Raw genomic sequence first — 26,474 nt, 5'->3', positions numbered from 1 at the left:
AAGAAGTTAGAATCTGAGGGATAATAAAACTTATAAATATGAAACAATTTCACATAAAATACAAGACCTTATAGAATGACATTGTATCAGTACTTGGAAGTTCTATTCTGTACTCCTGAATTTGAGGATATCTTAGAGCACATATGAAGTACATATGGGACATAAGAATGGTTGCCAGATAAAGCATAGGTGACTCTACTTGAATTTCAGATAAGCAACCAATAATTGCTTGATATAAGTATGTCCCAAATACTGCCTCTAAATAAAAATATTTATTTTTATTTGTGATATACCTATAATAAAAAATATATTGTTTATTTGAAATTCAAAGTTAATTGGGCACCTTGTATTTTATTTTTAAAATTTCAACCCTACCATGTGATTATCTACATTTTCAATGCTGGTTTCATTATTGTCTTATTCTAATTATTATATGTCTAAATCATGAAAAAGTTTTACATTGTATGGATATGCCAGGCCCCTCTTAATAGCTGTTTTTCCCAATTTTTGTTATTATAAGTAACACTGAAGTAAACATTCTTGTTATACATATATTTGCATAAATATTCCCCACACCTATTAGCACTTTTTTTCTTACTCCCCCTCCCCAGTTTTATTGAGATATAATTGATATATAACCATTAGGTGTCTTTTGATTTTGCTTGTGGTATATGCAAAGAGAAATTTTGTTTACACTTTATGTGGTCAAGTTTATCAATCATTTCCTTTATGACTTTGGGGTTTTGTTTTATGTTTAGAAAGAACTTCCCCACATAAAGTAAATTTCTATGAAAAAAAATGTATGAAGCAGTGTTGCAACTGCTAACATTTGCGAGGGCTTCTTACCTTGTCTATTAAATACATCACAGCGCTGAGCTGTTCATCTGTGTTCTCCGTTGCCACTTTCACACTGATGCTGTGGAGCACCCTGTTGAGAATGTCACCATCCAGGGGCTGCTGCAGCTGATCCGCAAGCCCCCAAAAGGCTTGAGAAGCCGCGTCAGAGACAAGAGTAATGTTAGCAGTCCCATACACTTTATCAATTCTGGCACCACCTTTTGGGTCAAAAAGCACAATCTGGAAGCGTTTAGGAAATGGATTTAAAGACCCTGTCTCTGGTGTTAGGATGACATCCAATACGGTGTTTCTCTGGCCAGGTTCAAAGATCAACATGCCTTCAGTCCTCACAAAGTCCTTCCCAGAAATAGCTGGAGATATGAGAGTACGACCAGTTGTCTCAGCACTCCTTAACTCCTAGAAATTAAACAACACCACTTAAGTGAAACTATAAACCTCTGATCTTGTCCTAAACAAATTTTATTTCTCCTAAACAATCTGATGGGCCACAACAATGTTACTATTAAAACGGGAGGTTTTATACTTTTTCTAATTTCCTAAAACAAATTAGAGAGATAAACACACATCATACAGTGATGAGATCAGGAAAGACAGATGCCTTAGAATAGATCAAGAAAGAGAATTAGAAAAGAAATGTCACTACTGCCTCACAGAATTTCTCCAATTGTGAGCTTACTAACAATTTGAAGATATTCAGAGGCATATATGCCCAGGGGTCAGATCATGTATGTCCATTATACAAAGTATGGCAGGAAGACACTGGAGGATTCCAGCAGGAGAGAGACACACTTTATTTCATATTTTAATGAGTATTCTGGCTCTTGTGGATAGTTAGGCTGTAGAAGGGGATGAGGATGGAAGCAGGATGAAGAGAGAAAACGTTTTTACATTAGTTCCTGAAAAAAAAAAAAAAAACAAACGGTAGTTTAGGTTGTATAAGTAGAAAGAGTAAGAAGTACTCAGACTGGAATATATTTTGAATGTAGAGTCAGCAGGACTTTCTGATTAATTCAGTGCTGGATGGAGAGGCGAGGAGAACTCCCGGCTGTGTGCCTGAATGAAAGGCAGTAAACTGGGGGAAAATAGTGCTAAGGGAGAAATCAAGAGTTATGTATTATATGTATTAAGCCTGAGATGCCTTTTAGACAATTCAAATGAAGATGTCAGGTAAGAGCAATCAGATATATGAGTCTGGATCCAGGGCAGTGAGGAGGGTAGTGATAAAAATTCAGGAGTTCTCATTTTATAGATGATATTTAAAGAAAACAGGTATGGATGGTCTAGCCTAGAGAGTAAGTCTAGGTGGACCCCAATATTTATTGGTCAGGAAAACCAACACAGGCAACAGGAAGGAGCTGCCAGAGAGAAAAGGTTAAGAGTAGGAAAGTGTGGTGCTCCAGAGGCCCAAAGGAGAGCACACATCCAGAAGGAGGAAGTGATCAAGTGTTACAAAAAGTGAAAAATCAATGAAGAAAAAGGGTTTTTCAAGAGCCTCTGCAGCATAATGATAGGGGAAAAAAGTCTTGCTGAAGGAAACAACACAAAAGTCTATTGGCCTCAGAATGGAGAAATTAAACTATCCACTGGAATACCATATAACAGGAAAAATGAAAGAACTATACACATCAGCACACATATTTCTCAAAAACATTGGTGAGCAAAAAAAGCTCACCATAAGACAATACAACTGGAAGAATCTCATCTGCATAATTTCCCAAACAGGTAAACCTAAACAGCATATGGTATGTGGTAAGACTATAAATAAAAACAAGGTAATAATTCATCACGTAATATAGGGTAGAGGTTATCTGCAAGATGGGGAGAGGTTATTCTGCAAAGGAAATGGCAGGATGGCATCAGAGAAGAGTTCATGGCAGCTAGTTTTTTTTTTTGTTTTTTTTTTTTTTTTGGTACGCGGGCCTCTCACCGCTGTGGCCTCTCCCGTTGCGGAGCACAGGCTCCGGACGCGCAGGCTCAGCGGCCATGGCTCACGGGCCCAGCCGCTCCGCGGCACGTGGGATCCTCCCGGACCGGGGCACGAACCCGCGTTCCCTGCATTGGCAGGCGGACTCTCAACCACTGCGCCACCAGGGAAGCCCCATGGCAGCTAGTTTTAGGATCCTGATTCAGTTGGATTTCTTAAGGTAGGTGGTGGCGATTTCATTACTGTAAACTGCACATATACATTCTGTTCACTACTTTCTGGTCGAATTTATTTCACAATTCAGACATTTAAAGGAACCGGAACAATCAAAATGTTCTTGTGTTTATAAAATACATATAACAAACACAAAAAAAGAAGCACTATGCAATTTAAAAGCAACAACGAAAATCAATACAGAAATAGCCTTTGATAGAATAAGCAATGTGAGAATAAGAAGGAAAGGCATATTCTTTCTTGAACTTGTGGGCTCTGGTCTAGTACACATATATACAAATGAAATGTCTGGAATTGGTTTTCAAATTTGGCTTAGCTATAGGTCTATTTAATTTAAAGATAACTGGAATGAGTGATATTTTCATTATCTCAAATCCTTATATCCCTTAACTTTAGATCACAAATATGTAGATATAAGGGAACTTATGTACCACATAGTATTTATGTACCAGGAATGCTGACCTACTGAAGGGTAGGTATGCTACAGCTATTGTTTTACCTACATTATTAAAATCTGTTTAAAGTAAAAGCAAAATTGATATCACTGTAACAGAATAGCAACTTGGTCCATAATTATTTTCTCATCCTTGCCAGCTACTGGAAACTAGAATTGTATGACTTTCTCTTCTAACAATATGCCTAGCATTGAGAGAGAAAATGCAGGGGCAATGAAGCAACAGGAAAATAAAATCATACCAGAGAGGTAAAACTTTTATTTCTAATTTTTTAAACGAAACTTTTTATTTTGAGATAATTATAGATTCACATGCAGTTAATAAAGAGTGGTCTCCTGTGCCCTTTACCCAACATCACTTGCTGGTAACATCTTGCATTATTATAATATATCACAACAAGGATATGGACGTTGATACAGTCAAGATACATTTTCATCACCAGAGATCCTCTATGTTGATTTTTATAGTGTTATAAAAATGCTATGAGTTACATGCTAGTGACAGCATGTATTTTGCAAGGAATCATTTGTGGATAATCTAGAAAGAATATAAATAAATATGATAAGAGATATTGGCATTCACACTCTTATCTTGGCATTTTCAACTCCCCTTTCAACTGAGTGTGTGAACTAAAGTATGCCTCATATCTTTTTATCCCTTCTTCCAGTCTTCCACTCTACAAAGTAGTGAGCATATGATGATATATATTTCATGGGAGAAGAAAGCAGCACATTTTTTTTCTCATTTCTCTTATGATACTAAATGCTTAAAAGAAAAAAAATGCCAAAATCTCCATGAATCAAAGTACTTCTTTTCATGTTCGTACTATTTCAACGTTATTTAGGATGGAGTTGATTTCTAGAGTCTCATATGACATAGAGTGTCTTCTCACCTGCCAAGCTGTAGACTTTGTCATAAAGACAACTTTTCTTCCTGGCAAGCTTCCAGGACAGCTCACTACCCACAGCTCCAGTCTTAACCTCCTATCCCTGACTCACATGATTGCTACAGCAAACTGGCTGCATAAATGTTGTATCTTATACACAGAATGTTCTATGTGTTTGAGCCACTCAACAACCAAAGACATACTAAACAGCACTTTGTATAAAAAAACAGAAAACAACTTTGATACCTTGAGGCCTAAAGTGTCATCAGCTTTGAAATCTTGAAACTGGGGAAATGGTAGCACTGTCCGGAATGGTAGTTTCCAAAATGTGGGGTGTTGGGAGTTATATGAGTCAAGGGGAGATAAGAGAGGGCTAAGGTGGGCAAGCTCCAACCTTTACAATCATGCTTGAAGAAAAGCAGATGCACACTTTTTCTTTAATATATTAGAGTTTTGCTCCTAAAACAAAGTTTAAAACATAATGCTCGAAAGGTATAGCATGTTGTGTGGACCAGCCCCAGGCTCTAGTTGCTTAGCGTTTCGTAGCATTACTCTTCTGAATCCCTGGATACCCACATGCTCCCTCTCTTTCACTTGATGTCACCTAATATGATGGCTGCGAAAAGTGGCTGTGAGACCTCATGAACTCATGGATTTAAAGAAACATAAAGGTCAGTTAGTGTTTGAAGTCCTGAAGAAGATTTTCAACTAGTTCAGGTAAAAATCAGAACAAAGACCCATACTTTTTGTTTCTGGTCTTATACAGTTTCATTCTGAAGAAATTTCAACTCTCTACAGATTTTATAGAACAGATTTATGTAAGACGCTTTGCACTGTATAATCAACTTTTCCAAAAGATAAAAAAAGACAAAAGACTATCATTTTTAAACATGATCTAAGTGAAAAAAATTGAACTGTTTCAAGGATAAAGCTTAATGTAATACACATAATGTGAATTATGATGGTAACTCAGAAAATAATATATCAATTCTTCTCTGTTTCATTATACATGCTACAGTTAAAGAAGAAAACCTTACTGTGTGATAATACATACTGCATGCTTACCTGGGTGCTGAAGTTAACAGACATCATTAGTCCTGTCCCAGAGTCTCTGGCCACCTGCAGACTGATTAGAGTGGCCTTCTTATGAGCCACCGGCAGCCGAGAACCCACAGAGAAATACACGAGACTTGGAGGTTTATCACTCTGTAATAATTTAATCTGTGCAAATCTGGCACTATTGTTTATGGCTGCTCCAGCAGTTACTTCATACAGTTCCACAAAGAACTGCATTCCAACTTGAGGTATCTGACAATGAGATAAAAGGAAAAAAAAAAAAGGATGATTACTAATAGATTTCTATTTTAAGATAATTCTGATATTAAGAAATAGTATTATTCATATACATTATTACAGAAATAAGTATACATCTAGAGATACATTCTGTATAATTACAGAATTAAGTTCTTATGTTAGATTACCATGAGATTATTTTTGGTCTTTCTTTAATACCTTTACTCTCTCTGGGTGAGCTTCTTACTAGAAAATCAATGTCAGGAAGCAATCTATGCATACTTCAATAAACAAAAGGATACATAAGATATATTTGTACAATGAAATGTTACCTAGTAGTTAAAAAAAATGAACTATTTCAATATTTTTCAACATGGGTGGGTCCAAAATCATGATAATGAGTAACAAATCAAGTTGCATAATGATATGTATGGCATGCTACAATAAATGTAAAATTTTAAATTACATAAAGCTTACTACATTTTGTTAATGGATACATATTTATTTAAAGAGTAAAAAGGAAAATAAGACACCATGATGGTAGTTATCTCAGGTGGAGGGGTGGCAATGGGGGTAGGGCAGGGTGTGGAATTGAAAAAACATGATATAGGAGTGAAAGGGAGCTTCAGCTTTGTAAGGTTTTATTTTTAAAGGGCTTTACATAAATATGACCAAATATTGATGAGTTAATTTAGTGATTTTATGTATTTTTCAAAATTTCCCTAAATTCTGTATCAAGAAATCTAAATTTAGTCTGTTGGTTACAGTCTGCTCATGTTTTACCTCGGTTCTTTCTCAACAATCTCAAATAATGTTTCAAAGCCTGAATTCAATTCTATAACATACTGTCAATCACCTGTTTTTACTTACTTGCTCTCACACAATAATCTAAAAATCTTAGCAGCATTTTTAGCTTCCTAGCATAACTCCAAGAGCTAAGCTGAAGCATTTTCAACTGCATGTATCATTGTCTAATTTGTTATAATGCATCATTTTTATTTATCAGCAAGGACCTTATTCATCATTTGTTTTGTGATCATTTTAATGAGAATCATTATGTCATGAAGCAATACAACAAATACTTTAGTATTATTCAAAATGAGTTGCTTCTTAGTAGCACAATAAGTGACCTTAATCTCTTTTTATTGTCTAAAGAAATATATTTAGTTTTCCTGTGGTATATATTGTGCTTTACTTTTGCTGATCAACTCTCAGTAAATATTGAAATGAAGGTAAATGCACTCTTCCAGTTTTTGAGAAACTAAACTTGGCAAATACAATAAACTGAAGCACTAGAAAAGTATGGGTAACTATATTCAATAACTATTATTCCCTAATGGCCGATGAGCTTGAACTCACAATAGTTTCATTTAACTAAGGATTTCAATATTCCATTCCAACATACTCCTGTCTTTGTTTTTCAGCATAATATTTCTTCTCATTGTGATGATGATTAAAACATTACTTATAACTACTTTAAGTCAAAAGAATATGTTATAATCTAAGTAAGGAACCATGCAAATTGAACAGTGTGCAGATGGGTGCCAACACATAATTAGAAGAGACAAAAGGAATCTTCCAGTCTTACAACAAAATACTCTATTCAAACAATATGCCTGAAGTGTATTGGGAAAGCAAAACTCACAGATCATTATCTGAACCTCTCTGGACCTAAATATGACTGGAGACCTCACAAGAACTCAAGTTCCTTTCCTAGTTAGGGCAGCAGCATTCCAGGATGATCTTTTGCCCAACTAGTATAAAATAATTTTTCCTGGGCCCAGACCTGCTCAGAAGCAAACAAAGTAATAATGTCTTACTTAAATACTTTTAAAAAATATTTGCAACAAATGTTTAGACAATCTGTTTGGTTTAAACAGATTTTGTGGGCTAAGAAATGCATCCTAAGTTAATTAACTATGACCTTTATACATTTTGCTAATACAGAACCATAAGACAGAACCACAGAACAGTAAGATACCCAGCAGAGAAAGGGTAAATGGACTGGAATTCAAAAGATGAGTTCTAATCTTTGCCAAGAAATTGACCTGGGGAAAGTTACTCAAATTCTTTATAACTTGAAAATGAAAATTTTGAATAACTATAGGGACGATAATTAGAGATATGATAGAGTAGAAAAACTTTCAGTTGAGCGTCTTTAGGAGAAACCACCATCAATCAGTGGCGTAACTCTACAGACGAAAGTGTGCATTGTGTTTGCTGTGTTGTTTTGTTGTCACTCCCCTGCCACCAGGATTGATGTGGCTACTACTCAAGTCACTGAATCACCTCGGGCTCTGCTCCCATCCATTCGGAATAACAGTAACCCTCCCTTGTGAAGGGCCAACTCCTTGCCAAGAACCGTGTGAAAAAACCTCTTAGTCATTATCTCATTTAATCTAACAGCCCTATTATTAACTCAACCAAGTCTGGGAAGCTCAGGAAGGCTAAGCAACTTGTCTAATGTTACCCATTCATTGCGGTGCGCGGGCTTCTCACTGCGGTGGCTTCTCTTGTTGCGGAGCATGGGCTCTAGGCGCACTGGCTTCAGTAGTTTTGGCTCATGGGCTCAGTAGTTGTGGTGCACGGGCTCTAGAGCTCAGGCTCAGTAGTTGTGGCGCACGGGCTTAGTTGCTCCGCGGCATGTGGGATCTTCCTGGACCAGGGCTTGAACCCGTATCCCCTGCACTGGCAGGCGGATTCTCAACCACTGTGCCACCAGGGAAGCCCCTAAAAAACTTTTGAAAAGAAAATTCTTGGAATTTCCCAAGTTTTAAAAAAAATCAGTGGGAACTCAATATTTTAAAAAACATATTTTCTAGCTCTGTCGCTACCAAGATGGCTCACAGCAGCATCTTTGTCAACCATGACCTCTCATGCCTACCTCCAGAACATACACTCAGGTCTCTGAAACTCTTTTTGATGAAAGAAATCAAGTTCTTAGACAACAGTCGATTGGATGTCTTAGAGCAGGAAAAATCAAGATGGCTCTAGAACACAGGTTATTGCTATAAAGCAAATAAGCATCCAGAGATTTTTAAAGCAATATGAAAAGACAAAAGACTAGCTTAATAGATCTTTCAGTGTCCATGATATGACTATTTGAGTAGCAAAAATAAAAGCATTTAGTAAGCAATTAAAATTAGTTGAATTTGAATCTATAATGGTACTTAAAGGAGAAAAGTTATTGTAATGTATTAAAAAATGGTTAAAATGAAAAATGTGAGTATAATAGTGTATACCTAATATTTTATTAAGTTTAATGTGTAGGAGAATGTTAACATATCAAGACAGTTATATCTTTTATTAAGTATATATTCATTTATTAAGGAATGATAAACATTCTTCTCTTTGTATGTTAGTAAAGAGTTAATAAAAAATGTTAATAAAACAATTATTCCTAGAAAAAGTAAGAATTGTACCAAAAATAGGAATAAATTATTAGGACCTGTGAAACACATACAAATGAAGATGAAATCAAGTAAGAAGTTTAAGAGTACTGCTGGTCACACAGAAGTTGAAAGATGATGCAATTGTATGTTTGTCTGAATACGACAGAACAGATGAACTGCAGAGATGCACTAAGATCACAGATTTGTTATCTCATTTCTTATGAGGTAAAGCCTCTAGGTTGCCTTCTTAAAAATTAACAAGATATTAACAAGGCAGGTCTATCTTTCCGATACCACTAATAGACCAGCTCCATGTTCAACAGTGACAGGGCAATGGTTAAGTTAAAGCTGGCACTGCAAAATTTAAAGAACAAATCATTCTGAGGAAAACACATGGTGTTGAAAAAATTAATTTGTAAAGCATGAACTTAAAAAAAAACATGTTGATCTCACAAGTCAAGTCATAAAATGGACCCCAATCAGATGACCAGCAATTCTCATTTGACACAGCTTCAGACAAGCACCAGGACCTGTGGTCCTAGCAAAGAACAAAGAGCTCTTGATAACCAAGAGCATGTAAACTTAAGTGATCTGGGACGATTATTCTTTCTCTTCTGGAACCAGTAAAATTACTACAGTTCTGGGAAGGTATGAAAATATGTATCATTGTAATCTTAGAGAAGATCAATATAACTGTTTCAGTAATTCTCAGAAAGTGAAAAAACAGGTAGAGAAAAAAGGAATAAAGAGTTAAATCTACAGGGCTGCTATTTAGAATGAGTTTAAATATAGCTATACATTTGGAAATAATTTTATTTGTGCAATGCTTTTTCTGCTGTTTGAAGTGTTTGGCATGTACAAAGAAATCATGATACTTTTGAACATTCATAATATGATGGCTAGTTTTTGTATAAATACTTGAGTTTAATAAATTAAGTAGTAGACAAAGAACAAATACTACTGAGTGCTCCTTAGACATTAAAGTATCATGAAATAGTCATTAAAAAAAGCCACACATGATTACTAAATGACTAAAGCTCTGTTAGGTCATCAGTGACTGATACCGTTTGAATAATGGAGGTTCCTTTAGAAAGAGGGGGGGAACACCTGGCTCCTGGGTGCCATGTGCAACATGAACCAATAGAAATTTATCCAAAGGCTCATCAAGCATGGCCTCGGTGCTTCTTCAGTGGGTCAGAACTGAACTCTAGAGAACGAGAGAACTTTCATTCCGGATGAAATCTATGGATATAACATGATGTGACCAAATCTATCAATATGATAAAAGCAAAAAACTAAACATTCAGAGTAATCAGAGATATTACTCTGGCTGAAAATGACTCAAGGGATCATTCACACAACAAGCAGGTGGGCCAGGAAGAATCATGGAAATGACAAGAAACAGAACACAGAAAACTGATGAACATTTTTTTTAGCACTGAGATACAAGCTTTTTTTTTTATTACCGACTTACAACATTGTGTAAGCCTTAAGTGCACAAGTGATAAGATTATTTACAAAAATTCATAATGTAATAAATTCTAAGTGTGACATCTATTGCTCATCTAAGAGATTTAGACATTACGGCTAGGCGAGACACCAAGAATCTCCACATAAGCAATGTGTAAGTTTCAACAAAGTGGCTTTAGAATGATTAATTGTAAAGAAATATAATCAGAATTTGCCAATACTGTGTCTCATAGTGTCTTACCTTCCCTGGTTTGGGCTCAATGGTGATAAAGCACTTTGTTTGACCCGCTCTACAGATTGTGGTCCCTGACACAGACAGAAATTCATCTATCAGGTTCACACCATCTTTTTGGAGCACAGCAGCTGTTTTGTTAAACGTGATTCGCCAAAAGATCTTGACATCTTCAAAGGCTCTAGGAACAAAGCAAAACCTATGCAAATGCAGTCACAGAGTGCATTATTCCTGTAGCTCATGCAGAATGTGTTATCACTGTGCCTGAGTGTACCTCTACATCCAAAGCAGAGCACTTACTCTCCCACTGATAATGTCAAAAATAACCAATTCTCCCCACTACAGTTAAGAAATTAAGGCCAGAGTTTACATGGCATTTCTTTAACCACATTTTATTCAGTACTAATTAAGTATTTATTGAACTATGATTCCTGATGCTATGTACCAGAAATAGGAAAATAAAAATTATAGAGAACCTTTGCCTTCAAGTAAGTGTTCCTCATTTGTCTTTTAACAAGAATCCTTCTAAAGGAAAAACACTACTGCCAAAATGGTTGTTACTATAAAAATAAAGGGCAAGAGATGACTTACATTTTCAGAGAATATTCAGTCCCAAAATGGAAAAAGTAATACAAATACATGTACATGTGTGCATACCAAGTGCATGTACATGATGAACACTCATGTACACTATACTGTACTAAGTTGCGAGCAAAACGAAGGTAATCCAAGTCTCCCTAACAGTAAACGGTTGTGTATTCAGAGTGATCAGAGAATAGTAAATACGATGAAGCGATGACTTACATAATCTTACACCTGTATGGTACTTTATAAAGTACAAAATGTTAAGGCAGCCCCAAGTTATGTTCATAAACCAAGTGTGTTAAACCACAGATTAGGAACTACAGCATCTGAACACTGACAGGCCAAATTCCACCCTACCTTCTTCTACCAACACTTCAACCTGCCTCTACCATTTTATGAATTCAAATTAGATACACAGGATGTTACTTCTTCCACATATATATAAACATACCTGTTTGGCTGCCTTGTGACAATAAGATGCAGTCTGCTCATCTCAGCTCCTTCACTCAACTCCAGTCCACTCTGGGACTCCTCACTGAATCCTATGATGCCATTGTGAAGATCACTCCCTGAAAAGAAAAATAGAAGATTATAATATACTTAAGACTTTAAAAGATCTCCAATGCTTCACTGATCTTTCCAGCTCAGATGGCATAAAACTGAGACATTCAAAAGTGAATGGGGTGGGCGGGAGCTACAACATTTAACGATCTTTACTAAAAACAGACTAGAATCAAAATGATAACATCAAGGTAGCTGACACTTTGAGAACAGAAGACGAAAAGGAAAAAAACATCAAATCCTGGTTCCCATAATGACAACATGCTCATCTCTCTCTGATGAGCCTCTACTTTTTATTTCATAGTCCTTGATACTACTGTTTAAAATCAGTGCATCCTGACAGAATATAAGTTCTTCTGAGAAGCAACTGTTTTATTTACTGCTGTATCCCTGGTACCAAAACAGTGTTTAATAAATATTTAGTGAATACATGAACTCCATCTGACTGTTTACTTTTCTATAAGCGAGTTGACCCGAAAGACCATTTATGTTTCACATTTGGTTATTTTCCCCAGAGAAAAACAGAACTATTAAGGAACTCTTGAGAACCTCTGAGTAAAAGAAACTCCTCTGAGCAACTCTTGAGGTTACAGGCACCATCATTCTACAAAATTGTGTTTAAACTGGAACAAACCTAGGGCCCACACTACACTGAAATAGTCACTCCAAATCCTTGCCAAAATGTAAACTAGCTTCTCAGACGAGAGAAATACCAGTAAATAGTTCCTGCTGCTTTCTATTTCTCAATGACTCAGTTTTGCAAAGTGATCCTAAAAGCAATGATCCAGAGCAATCAGCCTCAAAAACCATTCCTACCCCTCACCCTGAAACCTGACTCCTGAGATTCCAAGTAGACAGAACTTCTGTAAGGAAACAGAAAACCACTGAACTGTCCCGAAAGGGGAAAGCTGGTCATTACCAGCCCATATTTTGCAGGTCTGAAGTGTGAGCAAATGTGGAGCCCATGGCTTAGGGACGTGGAGGTGATGGACGACTTTTATCCTGGTGCCTCATGTGTGTTTTGTCTCAGCCAGATGCCCATCCTCATCCTCACCAATTAATCACTACAACCGCTTCTTAGCCCTGCGTCAGAACCAGACCTCAACTTTTTTTTCTTCAGCAGCAACTGTTTTCTTGTCACTTTTAATGAGAATTCGGTCTCTCAGTTAATAATAGATTATAAGCTTCCCACAAGCAGAACCTTCATTTTCTTTTTCAATGCAACAGCAACTAGCATGGTTCTAATGAGTATAATACTTCCCTTGCCACAACTACAATAATGAAGTTGGTGTCAAATTTCTAGTAAGATGAATCAAAACGTCTAATGTGCCAATGATCAAAAACAAAACAAAATAAACTATTTTCCCCTGATTTATCTTGAAAGTTTGTTCTAAAATCTAAATGTGAGAAGATTCTGAAGATTAAAGGTAAGACGAATAAAAATAAGAGGAATCAGCAAAATTAACGATAGTTAAAACAGAAATACTATGTTAAAATAAAAAGCCAGGTGAGGAGGGACTTCCTTGGTGGCGCAGTGGTTAAGAGTCCGCCTGCCAATGCAAGGGACACAGGCTCGATCCCTGGCCCTGGAAGATCCCACATGCTGTGGAGCAACTAAGCCAGTGTGCCACAACTACTGAGCCCACACACCGCAACTACTGAGCCCATGCACCACAACTACTGAAGCCCACACGCCTAGAGCCCGTGCTCTGCAACAAGAGAAGTCACCTCAATGAGAAGCCCATGCACAGCAATGAAGAGTAGCCCCTGCTCGCCACAACTAGAGAAAGCCCACAGCAACGAAGACCCAATGCAGCCAAAAATATAAAATAAAATAAAATATTTTTTTTAAAAAGCCAGGTGAGGAGAAAATGATAGGAACATTCACAGACAGAGTAAGGGAACTTAGGGTACATGACATGCAAAAGTGCTGGTGAATTACATCATGTGACACTAAGAGGAGCCAATCATTTGCCAAGTATGTATGATGCCATGTGTTAGGTAGGGAAGTTCTCATTAGAGAACTTCATCGAGGCTCAACTGAGTGGCTGGTGAGTTAGGCTCAGAGCTGATAAATGGGAATTTGCCTGGTGAGTTAGGCTCAGAGCTGATGCATGGGTAGGCACTGGTACGCCATATTGATATAGTATCAGCACGCCATATTGGTATGCGTTGGTATGTCAAACTGAACTGAGGAGCACTTCCATTCCAGTTGGAATACAGCTGCTGTCTTGAGCCCCCAGAGAACCCTCTGTCACCATCCTAACCAGTATGAGATCTCCCTGTGATCCAGTAACTAATGGGGTAATGTTTGGGACAGCAAAAAGCCTCCAGCAACCATTGTGATTGGTCTGTGCCTCTGTCAAACTAATTGCTAAATACTTTGTCAGCTCTGGTCTCATTCAAATAAATGTAATAAAATATCTATTTCATGGAATGGGGGAAGAGGCTGTTGAGTGCCAAAACAATTTTAATAGAAATATATAGATGGCATTAAGCTAATGTGAATCAAAATCAGTAAGTAATTTGGAGAACAGAATTTGACTTTACAATATTCAATAAACTGAAGGAATAGGAATAAATGACAGTTCTAATTGGTGTAAATTTGCAGGGTAGCATAAATGAGATGATGCTGGTTATAAAAGTTACACGATTGTAAAATTATGACTGAATTATAACTGAATGGCTAAAATAAATAAAATTCTAGGAAGCACCAAATCCTAAAAGGGGATCATAAACATGTTTATTCTAAATATTTCCTTTTATAAAAAACAAAGCATAAACACTAAATGATTAATTCCTCAATTAATGGTTGAGCTGGGTCAAAATATAGGCTTCATAACTTTTAATTTTCTTTTTACTACGTTTTACCATAGTGTTATCTGAAACTCTAAAACACTGTGTAAAACTCGTAACTGTTTGTACGAAAGAGTGGAGTAGGTAAGAATCATGAGACAGCCTTGTCAATACTCTAATTACAGTAAGGTACTGACGAGCTGAGCTAAGCCACTTAAAGAAATAGAGTATGATTTCAGAGGAAAACTGCAAATTATCACCAAAAAATTTTATAACATGCATGAGGAACTGTATATATTCACACACCTCCCCAATAGTCCCAAACTTGTATAAACTGCACTGGTTCAAAAGCAGAACAAAAGGAAACAGTTTTAATATATTTCCCAACAGATATACAGAATTTTCTGACAATGAAATCTTAGACTCTGGGACAGATTAATGAAAGTGGTTGGGGAATTCAGAGTGAGGTTTCAAAACAGGACAGCCAATCACGTTTGGGTGATTAAATGTATTTCAGAGGAAGTACATGAACTTAAGTATCTTTAAGGTTTTCCCTTTATTGTGGAAGTACAGATTTATAAATTGTTTAATTGTTTAGCTGGCTCTGAGCTACGTGACATTTACAGTCCATCAAACTCTAGCCTGGCACCTCAGAACAGCACCATGAGTTTATATTATGGGTTCATGCCATAGGAAAACAAAATTTGAATGATTCACTATGGGTGAGTCAAGTAATTCACCTTCTTAAACTAAAGATAGAATGATCTTATTACAAATTCTGTATCACAAAAGTACATGTTTAACTCCATCACTCCAAATATATACCTGTAATAATGATCATGGCAAAAGCTGCAAACCCACTGTCATCCTTTCCCTTCACAATCTGCGCTCCCCCTTGTGGGTCTGTGAGAAACACGTAGAAGAATTCTTGTCCCTCAGGCTCATCATCATCTAAAATTTGAACAAATACTTTACGTTCTCTTTCTCCATCTACAAATGTAAGGATAAGAGTTTGCTCTTCAAAATCTTCTTCTTCAGTTGCCCATCTTAGGTTGGAAACCCCATGGATGTCAGGAAAGGGCAATGCATTTGGTTCCTTCTGAGCAGATCTTTCACCAAAAGTCTTAACTGTTATACTGACATCGCCAGTAGACCCACCAGTTCTTCGGACAAGAACTTCTGCAGCGTTCAACGTGCCATTCTTCATTTCTTCTTCGACATAAACAACAGATGGCCCAAGACTAAATGTTCCATGAAGGGAAACATCTGCAGTTACAGTGAGCACATCAGGCTTCTCAGACATAGCAGACGTACCAGTCGCCTCGGTAACAATAGCAACCACTTCGGCAGTTATCTTGGTTGTGTCAGGGTGTGTGGTAGAGGAGTCAGTTTTTAGAGGAAGAGCTGTGTCCATTGCTATAGCCACAGTTGTCTTGGGGAAAGAAACATCCATTCCTGCCAGGTCATCATTATCCAATATTGTGATCACTGCCACACTGAAATCTAGATTCAGGCGAGGTCTCCGATTAGCATCAAATTTTTGTGATCCTTTAATTTCTACTGAAGTTAGATTAATGTAAAAAATTTCTTCTATCTCAGGAAGCTCATCATCAATAATAGTTATTTCAAAATCAACCTCAGCATGGAATTTTTGGAAAAGCAGCCTCCCATTCTGAACAGGCTCAAAGTCTTCCAGGGGCTTTGCCATTCCTGCAGTTGTCTGATAGGAAACTTCAATAAGATCCCCGTGGAACCCAAACAGTCTTTGTACATGTAATCTGATCATCTGTGTATCCTCTGACACTACGATATTTCTTGAACTAGGGGAAAATTGAAAGACTCCCATTGGTTCAATTTCAGCAATGGTGAGACCTGATCTGGAAAAAAAAAAATTAAACCATGAGAGAACTGATGAAAAATAGGAATACCACTATAGAGATTCATCTTTCACACACTTAAGATACTGCTCATGAGGACATCTTAAAAATGACATGCACTTTCAAATTCCATAAGACCCTATTTACTTATTGATGAATATACCAGAGCACAAGAAAGATAAGAACAGGAGCTGCAGTCGCAGGTGATAGGACCTAACAAGGTCTCTCTCTCTCTCTCTCTCTCTCTCTCTCTCTCTATATATATATATATATATATATATATGGAGAGAGGAGGGGGGCAATGTCTGGCCTAGGGTAAGCACTATAAAACTGTTAGCCTGAATCACTTTGCTGTACAGTAGAAATTAACACAACATTGTAAATCAACTATACTTCAATAAAATAAATTTAAAAATAAGAAATAAAAAAAACTGTTAGCTATTATTGTTATTGTTAAAGGTATGTGAATTTTTTAAGCTAAAATACGTTGTGTCCAAACACTTTTTGAAAGGCATATGTATAATCAAAAGCCATATTGGATTCCAACCAATATCTCCTATACATAAATATGTATACAAACACACTTGAACACACACTGGTTTTGCCCACACATTTTTCCCAGTTTCCAAATAAGTAAACTAAAGAACAGAAAGATCAAGTAACTTTCCCAAAGTCACACAGAAAGTAAGTGACACAGCCAGGATTAAACCCAGGAGTCTGGCTCTAAGATCGGTCCTCTGCTGTTCTGATCAAATCCATCTCACGTATGAGAAAAGTCAATTGCTTTTGACCAGGACATATTTATCTGCAAATATACTGATATAAATTAAACTCAAAAGAACTACTAGTTCAAGTCACATTATTATCCTACTATGATTTCTTATTCTTTATCTCTTGGAGAAATCAGGTATTTTTGGCTACCTTTCAGAAGACAGTTTCCTTTAAAAATAGGTAGCTTTGCCATTTTAAGTTAGACTCCTGTGGCTTTCAGTCTCTTGGCTCCTGGATTGAAGGGGAATCAGAATTTCCTTTCCTCCTGAATTCAGCAACTTGAACCCCAACTCAGCAGCTCATAGGACTGTTCTTGAAATAACACTGTTTACCCAACCAAAACCATGGAAAGCTGCCAGACCCAGGTTAGAATTCTCCCTGTAGAAGGAGTATTTTAAACAATATGTGTCCCTGAATAAATGCATTTTCAAAAAAAAAAAAAAAAAAAAATAGGTGGCTTTGCCATCATGGTTCTTTTTGGAGATGTCACCTCAGGCCAACATTCTTGAGTGAGAGGTCATGATAAACGCTCTTCAAGCAAGCAGTGGGTGGTGGCATCTTTGGCAATGCAGGCCATATATTGCTCTACACTAAAACTGTTTTCACCTCTGCTTCAAGGAGAGAGATCCTTGTGCCTTTTTTTTGTTTCAACAGGTAAATTCCAGCTTATTCCTCAGAGACTTTCTTGGCTGAAAATCAAGTTGGTCTTACCGAAGCTGAGCCCCACCAGGGGCACTGCTCTGCACTCCTGAGAGGTGAATGACAAAGGCCTCTGGCCGACCAAGGCTAGGAAATGTCCACAGCAAGACTCTTTTACTTTCTTCTCCATGGGAAAATGAAAGACTCCCTGACAGGGAACATGAAAAGGGAAGCTGGGTTTCATTTCTGAGTTCTTAAATTGGGATTCAACTCTTAAAAATAGAGTGAAATCTTTCCTTTTCCAAAATTCTATGACAGTCTACAAAAGGTAAAACATTTAAAAAAGTCAGTGGGGGAGGGAGTGTAAATAGAGGAAGCTCCATAGACCACACACACCTTGCCTTTAATCATGCCTACTTTACAAGGTAGAGGTCAAACCATCTAACTTTTGCATCCCACTGATCCTCACAGAGCTTATGGTATAACTAAAAATAAAATAGATGATATAACAGCTACTCAACTGTCAGAAATATTCAGATGAACATGTAAATGGATATAAAGGTGTGTCTTTTTTGATTATCGTATGGGCCACATTAGGTTTTTAGAACTACTTTTAACAAACTCCTCAGGTATAAACAGAGTAGTCTGCTTAGTGACCATTATTTCCAGGTGAGGTATGAAGTTTTCCATTTGAACGAATAAAGTTCCTCTCATTCTCACCAAGCAGCCTGTGAAATTCTGATCACTTAAATCTGAAAGGACTGTATTAGGAGGCAAATAGCTCACTGTCCAGAGTAAAGAGGATTCAGGAAAATTAGTGGCCAATTACACATTTCCATGTTCTATAGGGAAAATCCTAGAAAAGCCACAACTCACCCACTTTGGGGGTCATATTGCCAACAACAACGAATTCGGGGATTTTTAACCCAGGAACATATCCAGCCGCCCAGGAAACCTTGAGAGAGCCATACGTGCCTCTCCTAGAAATCACAACTTGGCTTGTTCCGGCGGTGATGTCCAAGAGTGGAAAAGCAGTAGATTCAAATCCAACCTGAGGAAAAACATGCTTAGAACATTTTATTTCTCTCTAAAGGTTCCTATTTTCTGAAGAGTGGGTTAAAAGTCAACTTTCTCTTTGCTTACGCAGTATATTTCCCTGTTCTAAAATATATTCAATTAAAGAGTAGTATTTAAGAAATGACATGTGAAATTTGAAAATTTATTCTATTTTATAATGCTGATTATAGTTTACAGCTTTATTTTTTTATCAAAATGTAAACCCCTGAATTAACAATATCTAAAAATATAATGGTAATTATGGTTAAATGAAAGATTAAACATGGCATTTTAATATGATTTGTTGATGGGTCTTTATAGAACCTAATTTGTCTAGAACTGAAATCTGACTTCTTTCTAAGGTATAATAATAAATTCTTTATTTATAAAGTTAGTACCATGAACTAGATTTCTATTAAGGTTCTTTTCAGCTCTTTGATTCAATACAGTATCTTTTTTTTGAGGATCAGAAACCCTCAAAGATTTTTTTAAAATAACAATCTTTTTCATCCACACCAAGTAAGATCTGGTTTTCAGGGCAACCTTCCCAGGGTACCCTGGGATTTATAGATGAAATAAGTTCTGGTCAAAGAATAAGAATAAAACCAGATTCCTGGCTTCACATTGTTATTTAGACAACTCAGTTTACCTCTTTGGTCCCAATATCTATAAATTTGGAATACCATAGGATCAACAGTTCTATATTAAGACTCATTCTCCCCATTTTAAATTGGAATGGAGAGTAGCAGAAAGTGTGAGAGGGTGCCACAGGACAGCTTTGGAGGCCACAGAAAAGAAAAAACAACAACTTCAATTTGACACCCGCCTAGATTCCTTATTACAGTGAGGCTTCTGGTTAGCAACTGCCAAAATCTTTGGCATATCTGAGCTCATGCTTGCCAAATGGCTAGAGGCTGTTTGAAAGTGTCCTAGGCACATCACACACACACACACACACACACACACACACACACACACCCCACATACAAATACTGGTAAGGAGTACAGAGGATACACCAAGGACAGGAATACTCCATGACTGGCCCTGATCTGGCCCTTTGATGTGACATAATGTTGTGGCAACATGCATGGAGAAGGAGAAGAAAATAGTTTACTACACCAAACGAAGGATTCAGGTTGAAAGGAATCTTTGTTATAACAACCTGTGAACAAGAAGAAGGTAACAAAATGTCAAAGCATTAAATTCTATACCCTCTTTCCTTCTTGAAAAGAGGAGGTGCAGAAAGAAGACAATTCCTCTCAGTTAATTTTAATGCTGGTGGATTCCACTTTAGGGAGCAAAGCAAATTCATTCCCTGGGGAGAAGCAGTCCAGGTGGGAGTAACTGGAGAGCATCCCCTTAATGGCCAGAGACCCTGTTACTCAAGCTGGTGGCCAGATCTGCCCACACTCCTGCCCCTCCTGCACAGATTCCACATCCTGGTCAAGGAACTGAAGGAACTCCCACCTGAAGGAGTAGGATGCATGCTTATCCCTTATTATGGTTTATAAAATACACACATTACCGTAGCCAGAGACAGGAGCCCTGTCTTGTTCCTATATTGACAGAATTGGCCTACACAGGAAGCAAAGCCCTCAAGGTATTGTTTGTTCTCATGTGAATTTATAAAGTGATTAGGGAACAATCTTCCCTAAAATGAATTCAGGTAGAAGGTTCAAATACTTAGGTGCACCAGTAGCATTAACCTACATCAGAACAAACTTGCCACAGTAAAAAGAGCCCCACAAGTTAAATATTTACAATCTTAGTAAATGAGAAAGTCTGAAATATGAACTGAGGTTTCATTCTAATTTTAATTATTTAGCATAAAATATCTCAATGTTAAATATTCATTTTCAAGAAAAAACCTGAAGTTTTGACTCTAGGTGACTGTTATTTTAAAAATTCTAGGACTTCCCTGGTGGCGCAGTGGTTAAGAATCTGCCTGCCAAGGCAGGGGACATGAGTTTGAGCCCTGGTCTGGGAAGATCCCACATGCCACAGAGCAACTAAGCCCATGCGCCACAACTACTGAGTTTGCGCTCTAGAGCTCGTAAGCCACAACTACTGAAGCTCCAGCGCCTAGAGCCCGCACACCGCAACGAAGAGCAGCCCCCACTTGCCGCAGCTAGAGAAAGCCCGCGTGCAACAATGAAGACCCAATGCAGCCAAAAATTAATTAATTAATTTAAAAATTCTATACCTTACATTCTACAAGACAGAAACTTTCTAAAACTCCAGAAAGGAGATATATTTTTCTATCTGATGTTGAAAATTGACAAATTATTTTCATATAGTGTATCCACAGTGTCTACTTTGATATTCATAGGATTACTTAGATTTAAGGAAATCGTGAATCTTAAGAAATTCTAAGAATCTTAGTCCTTCCTATAAGAGCTGCCCACTAGTGGTTCCGGGGTAGTACCACACCCAGGGCCAATTACCTGAGAATTGGCAGCTTTCTCAGGGACTGGAAGGACAGCAGATTTTGCTTCCTGGAGAATTCTTGGCATGCCATAGAAACTTCCACCAACAAGCATCACAGTCACCAGTTGCAAGGTGAAATTAGAGCCCAGGGGTAGGAAGACCTATATACAAACAGTATCAATGACTTTTTTAATAGTAAAAAATAATTTTCAAAGAAAAATACTGACAATTGAAATGAGTCATTAGCACTTTCCTCCTTTTGTATCAGTTTCATCAGTATATGTCCTTTCCCCCATGTTACAAAACAAAGCACCAGCAGGAAGACTTTGACGCTAACACTGAGAGCCACACAGTATTAAAAAAACACAAATCTGCAAATACTCTCTGTGTGCCCAAACGACCTGAAGAATGATGAGAATCTCAGGAGTAGTATTAGTGACAGAATCACGTGCCACGGGAATGGAAAGAGCTCACTGGTGAACAGTGTCAGCTCCTAAAACCAGCAAAACTCACTTTCTCCCTTTTCACTGGGTAGAAACTAAGAGCTCTAATGACAGTTACTTAAAACAGGTGTACTGATTTAGGTGTACTGATTATTTGAATACTTTGGACAAATAAAGACTACGAACACCATTTATTAGACTACCAATTTTCAAAGTTTTAGAATCCAACAAAATAGGGAAATCCTGAATTTAAAACCTGGTATTACTTTAAAAGATTTTTTTAACACTTACTGATATAATACATTTTTCCATAGAAACCTTATTACTGATAATGGATAAGCCCCCGTAACCTGGAATATTACTAACAACTCTGTACATCTTTATTGAATGTACAAATAACCATTTCTATGAAGTCTGTTCTTCTTTTAAATGTAATGTACTTAAAACACATAACACACTCTGAAATGTGTAAAATATGTACTATAGTGGTTTCAAATGTGCAACATGAGGGGAACAGATGTTTTATTCATTCAATCAACTGTCATCTTTTCAAAATCACATTCACTGAACATGAAGCATAGATCAAGTGCTGAGGAAACAGAAATAAATCATGGTGTCCTGACTTCAATCATGTGCCTCCCTCCTCTCCTTGAAGGGTGTGCCCCTTCCCCATGCAGTTCACTGGCTGGGCAGCTTTTTTGTCCCTATTTCCTAAAGAATGAACGGCCAGATGTCAGCTCAAAGCTCCCAGGCATTTGTGCCTTCCTACCCAACTCTTCTGTTCATGGGCCCTTGCAGCACACAGACTTATGGAGTGTGGCAGGTCCCCAAGGTGCAGTAATTAAACATTAAAGTTGAACAGGAGTAATGATGGATTTGGAGAAACACTGGTTTGCCTACAGAAGAAAAGCGGGTAGACTAATTTGAAAACGACCTTGAAGGTTTTTAGGAGTTGAGGGTTTTCTGTTTTGCCCTTCCATGTCCCTGATCCAGGACTGCATCACCAATACTATTCTACGTATTCCCCATCATTCTTGATGGCTTTGGGCACAAATGGAGTTTACAGCCCCATAATATCCTGTGTGCATCTTGAACACTGCTTATCTGCTTGCTTTTATAATTGGCTGTTCAGGGGCCTTCTCCTGCACTAGACAGGGAGCAACCTGACAACAGAGATTATGTCTTTGTGATCACTGGAGCTGCTGTGCTTCTCACAATGACTGACACATAGCAAGTGCTCAATAAATATCTGAATAAATGACAGCCATGAATATAATCTTATCTTGCATTCTAACTTAAATTCTTTTAAACGCAGACTTGTTTCTTTATCGTGCCAAGGATTCTTACCATCAGTGAGTACTTCATCTGAGAAGCCTGTTGTTACCCAGGTGAGGTAACTGTTCACTCCCTGGTCCTCATGTTAAACCAACATCAAGAGTCTTCTAGTTTTCAGAGCCTAATGGAAACTCATTCTGTCCCAAGACCCACTTGAAGGTCCTTCTCTGTGGCGGACCTGTCCGAAGTCCTAACTTTTATCAGGGCAGTAGATCAGGTAGATCTATATGTAACTTGTAACTAACATCCCAAATTTTAAAGAGCAATGCACTACACCCAGGGTGTGAGGGGAGAAAGGGACCGCTGGAAAAATCCTCCCCTCAGTTTATGCGCATGTCACATGTTGCCCTAAATAGTCACCTTGGAAGTCTAACTCACATAATAATCTATGTGCAGTCTACACCACACACAGTGGAATGTAAGAGACAGAAGGAACCCATGCAAATTTAAATACACTAATGAAAGATGTTAAAGTAAACAAATAAGAGGAAGCTTTCATATATGGGTAAGCTAGTAAACTTTTGTTACTCTTTATTGAAAATAGACAGAAATCATAAAAATAATAGAGCTTCAAAACAGATATTAAGAAATCCATAGATAATTCAAACAGGTATTAAGAAAGCTAAGTATCTTTATCAACTATATCATTAAGTTTTCAAAGTAAAATGACAAGAGGACTACCATCCTTCAAAATGTCCCAGGTACCACCACAGGAGATAATCTAAAAGTGTCCTCTGGTACAGACTTTCTCAACCATGAGATAATTAATCCTCACAGCTATCTCATGCATGAAATAAATTAACTTCTCTGCCATGCATATGGAATGATACTAGTTATCTTCCTGGGGGATGAAAACAGTTGCTCCAATCACTTTCTGTGGATCACACTGAGAAAGACTGCTAGGTATCTATTTGACCCACAGAAAATCCATGTATTCCTAGCACTCTCACCTGATATGTCGGCAGAACAGTCTGCTGTCCTAGGAAGTCTACAAATATCTTCCCTTCAACAAGCACCCAGAGTGTGTGTGTGTGTGTGTGTGTGTGTGTGTGTGTGTGTGTTTGTGTAGCACTTGGAACAATTTCTGGAACTCTGAAGTACTAAATAAGTGCCTGCTACTATCTATACAAAAATATTTTATCTCCAAATTAGAATATACTTATTTACTATAATCTGAAAATACTTCAGTATATGTATTATCCAATAATTAGTATGTAGTTTCTAAGGTATTTTTCATGGTTCCATTTAAATATCAGAATAAGACTTTAAACTGATCATGAGATTAACTAGGGCTTTCCTGAAGGAGCTTTATTGGACTGATCAGGAAATTAAAGAAATGCTACAAACCTGACTCTTGACTGGCACTGTGTCCACTTTATATCTGGTGCCATCTTTGACCACCAGCTGCCTCTCTGCATTTTCAGTAACAACAGACTGCTTCTTAGGATCAGATGATATTCGATATCCAACAGTCACATCTCCAAATGTTCCGGCAAGCCGGGTTACATTAATTTGGATGAATCTACTAAGGTTCTGCCTAATAAGTATTGACTGGTGATCTGAATACAGGGCAAATACCCCATGTGGGTCATCATTTGCAGAAACAGAGAACCGTGTGATGCATTTTTCTGGATCAAGTTCTGCTCCTCCCTTTACAGAAACAAGCTGGATCACATAAACTTCCTCTATCTCAGGTACATCATCTGGTAGCAAGTTAACATCAAAGCTGGCCTCACTTTCTCCATCAGCAATGGTGAAAAATCCTTTTGTAGATAGAAAGTCTCCAGTAATATCAAACTCACTGCTTAATTCCCAGTAAACCTAAAATAAAAGGAAAAAAAAAAAACAACAAAGTTATACAATTCAGTATATTGAACCAAAAATCCTTTAAATTAGTTTTCCTCTACTATATACAAAAAAAATTAAGTGTGCATCATTATATTCCAAGTGAAACTTTCCAAGTAGTTAGGTAATTTAGAAAGTATCTTAACTCTTTCAGGCTGTTGTATGCAATTTGCAAGACAGGATTATAAAATTTCATTTCACCTGCTTCTAAAATAACATAATTTGAAAAGATAAACAAGTTAACTTTAAAATACCAGTACCACAAATACATTCAATAGTGAATCACAGACAATATTTGAAGGTAAAAAGTAAGTAGATAATCTGACATTCACATTGGAATTTGTTTTTGTTTGTTTTTAATAAAAAGAGAATATCGAGGAGGAGCTTCCAGATGGCGGAAGAGTAAGACGTGGAGATCACCTTCCTCCCCACAAATACAGCAGAAATACATCTACGTGTAGAACAACTCCTACAGAACACCTGCTGAATGCTGGCAGAAGACCTCAGACCTCCTAAAAGGCAAGAAACTCCCCACATACCTGGGTAGGGCAAAAGAAAAAAGAATAAACATAGACAAAACGATAGGGACGGGACCTGCACCAGTGGGAGGGAGCTGTGAAGAAGGAAAGGTTTCCACACACTAGGAAGCCCCTTCGCAGGCGGAGGGGGGAAGCTTCGGTGCCGCGGAGGAGAGCACAGCAACAGGGGTACAGAGGGCAAAGCGGAGAGATTCCTGCATAGAGGATCGGTGCCGACCAGCACTCACCAGACCGAGAGGCTTGCCTGCTCACCCACCAGGGCGGGCGAGGTCTGGGAGCTGAGGCTCGGGCTTCAGAGGTCAGATCCCAGGGAGAGGACTGGGGTTGGCTGTGTGAACACAGCCTGAAGGGGTTAGTGCACCACAGCTAGCCGGGAGAGAGTCCGGGAAAAAGCCTGGACCTGCCTAAGAGGCAAGAGACTTTTCCTTGCTTCTTTGTTTCCTGGTGCACGAGGAAAGGGGATTAAGAGCGCTATCTAAATGAGCTCCAGGGACAGGTGCGAGCCACGGCTACCAGTGTAGACCCCAGACAGGGGCATGAGACGCTAAGGCTGCTGCTGCAGCCACCAAGAAACCTGTGTGCAAGCACAGGTCACTCTCCACACCGCCCCTCCTGGGAGGCTGTGCAGCCCACCACTGCCAGGCTCCCGTGATCCAGGGACAAATTCCCCGGGAGAACACACTGCACGCCTCAGGCGGGTGCAACGTCACGCCGGCCTCGGCCGCCACAGGCTCGCCCCGTACCCGTACCCCTCCCTCCCGCCGGCCTGAGTGAGCCGGGGCCCCGGAATCAGCTGCTCCTTTAACCCCGTCCTGTCTGGGTGAAGAACAGACGCCCTCAGGCGACCTACACACA

The 26,474-nt window shown here is 38.1% G+C and overlaps 1 protein-coding gene across 1 annotated transcript in view; it reads right to left on the bottom strand.

The window, feature by feature from the left end:
- Nucleotides 1-26,474, bottom strand: part of ADGRV1 (adhesion G protein-coupled receptor V1) — a 542,990-nt gene that overhangs the window by 319,493 nt on the left and 197,023 nt on the right. The window contains exons 70-78 of the mRNA XM_065873671.1: nucleotides 24,583-25,056; nucleotides 21,475-21,618; nucleotides 18,850-19,024; nucleotides 18,046-18,181; nucleotides 15,512-16,563; nucleotides 11,781-11,898; nucleotides 10,754-10,925; nucleotides 5,423-5,665; nucleotides 847-1,254 (exon numbers count right to left, since the gene is read on the bottom strand). Coding sequence (XP_065729743.1) covers nucleotides 847-1,254; nucleotides 5,423-5,665; nucleotides 10,754-10,925; nucleotides 11,781-11,898; nucleotides 15,512-16,563; nucleotides 18,046-18,181; nucleotides 18,850-19,024; nucleotides 21,475-21,618; nucleotides 24,583-25,056 — 2,922 coding nt within the window. The remainder of the gene's footprint in view (nucleotides 1-846; nucleotides 1,255-5,422; nucleotides 5,666-10,753; nucleotides 10,926-11,780; nucleotides 11,899-15,511; nucleotides 16,564-18,045; nucleotides 18,182-18,849; nucleotides 19,025-21,474; nucleotides 21,619-24,582; nucleotides 25,057-26,474) is intronic.

This window comes from Phocoena phocoena, chromosome 3, assembly GCF_963924675.1.
Source record: "Phocoena phocoena chromosome 3, mPhoPho1.1, whole genome shotgun sequence".
In the NCBI taxonomy this organism is placed as follows: Eukaryota; Metazoa; Chordata; class Mammalia; order Artiodactyla; family Phocoenidae; genus Phocoena; species Phocoena phocoena.
The sequence above is the reverse complement of the archived record's forward strand: the minus strand, read 5'-3'. Positions and strand labels throughout refer to the sequence as shown.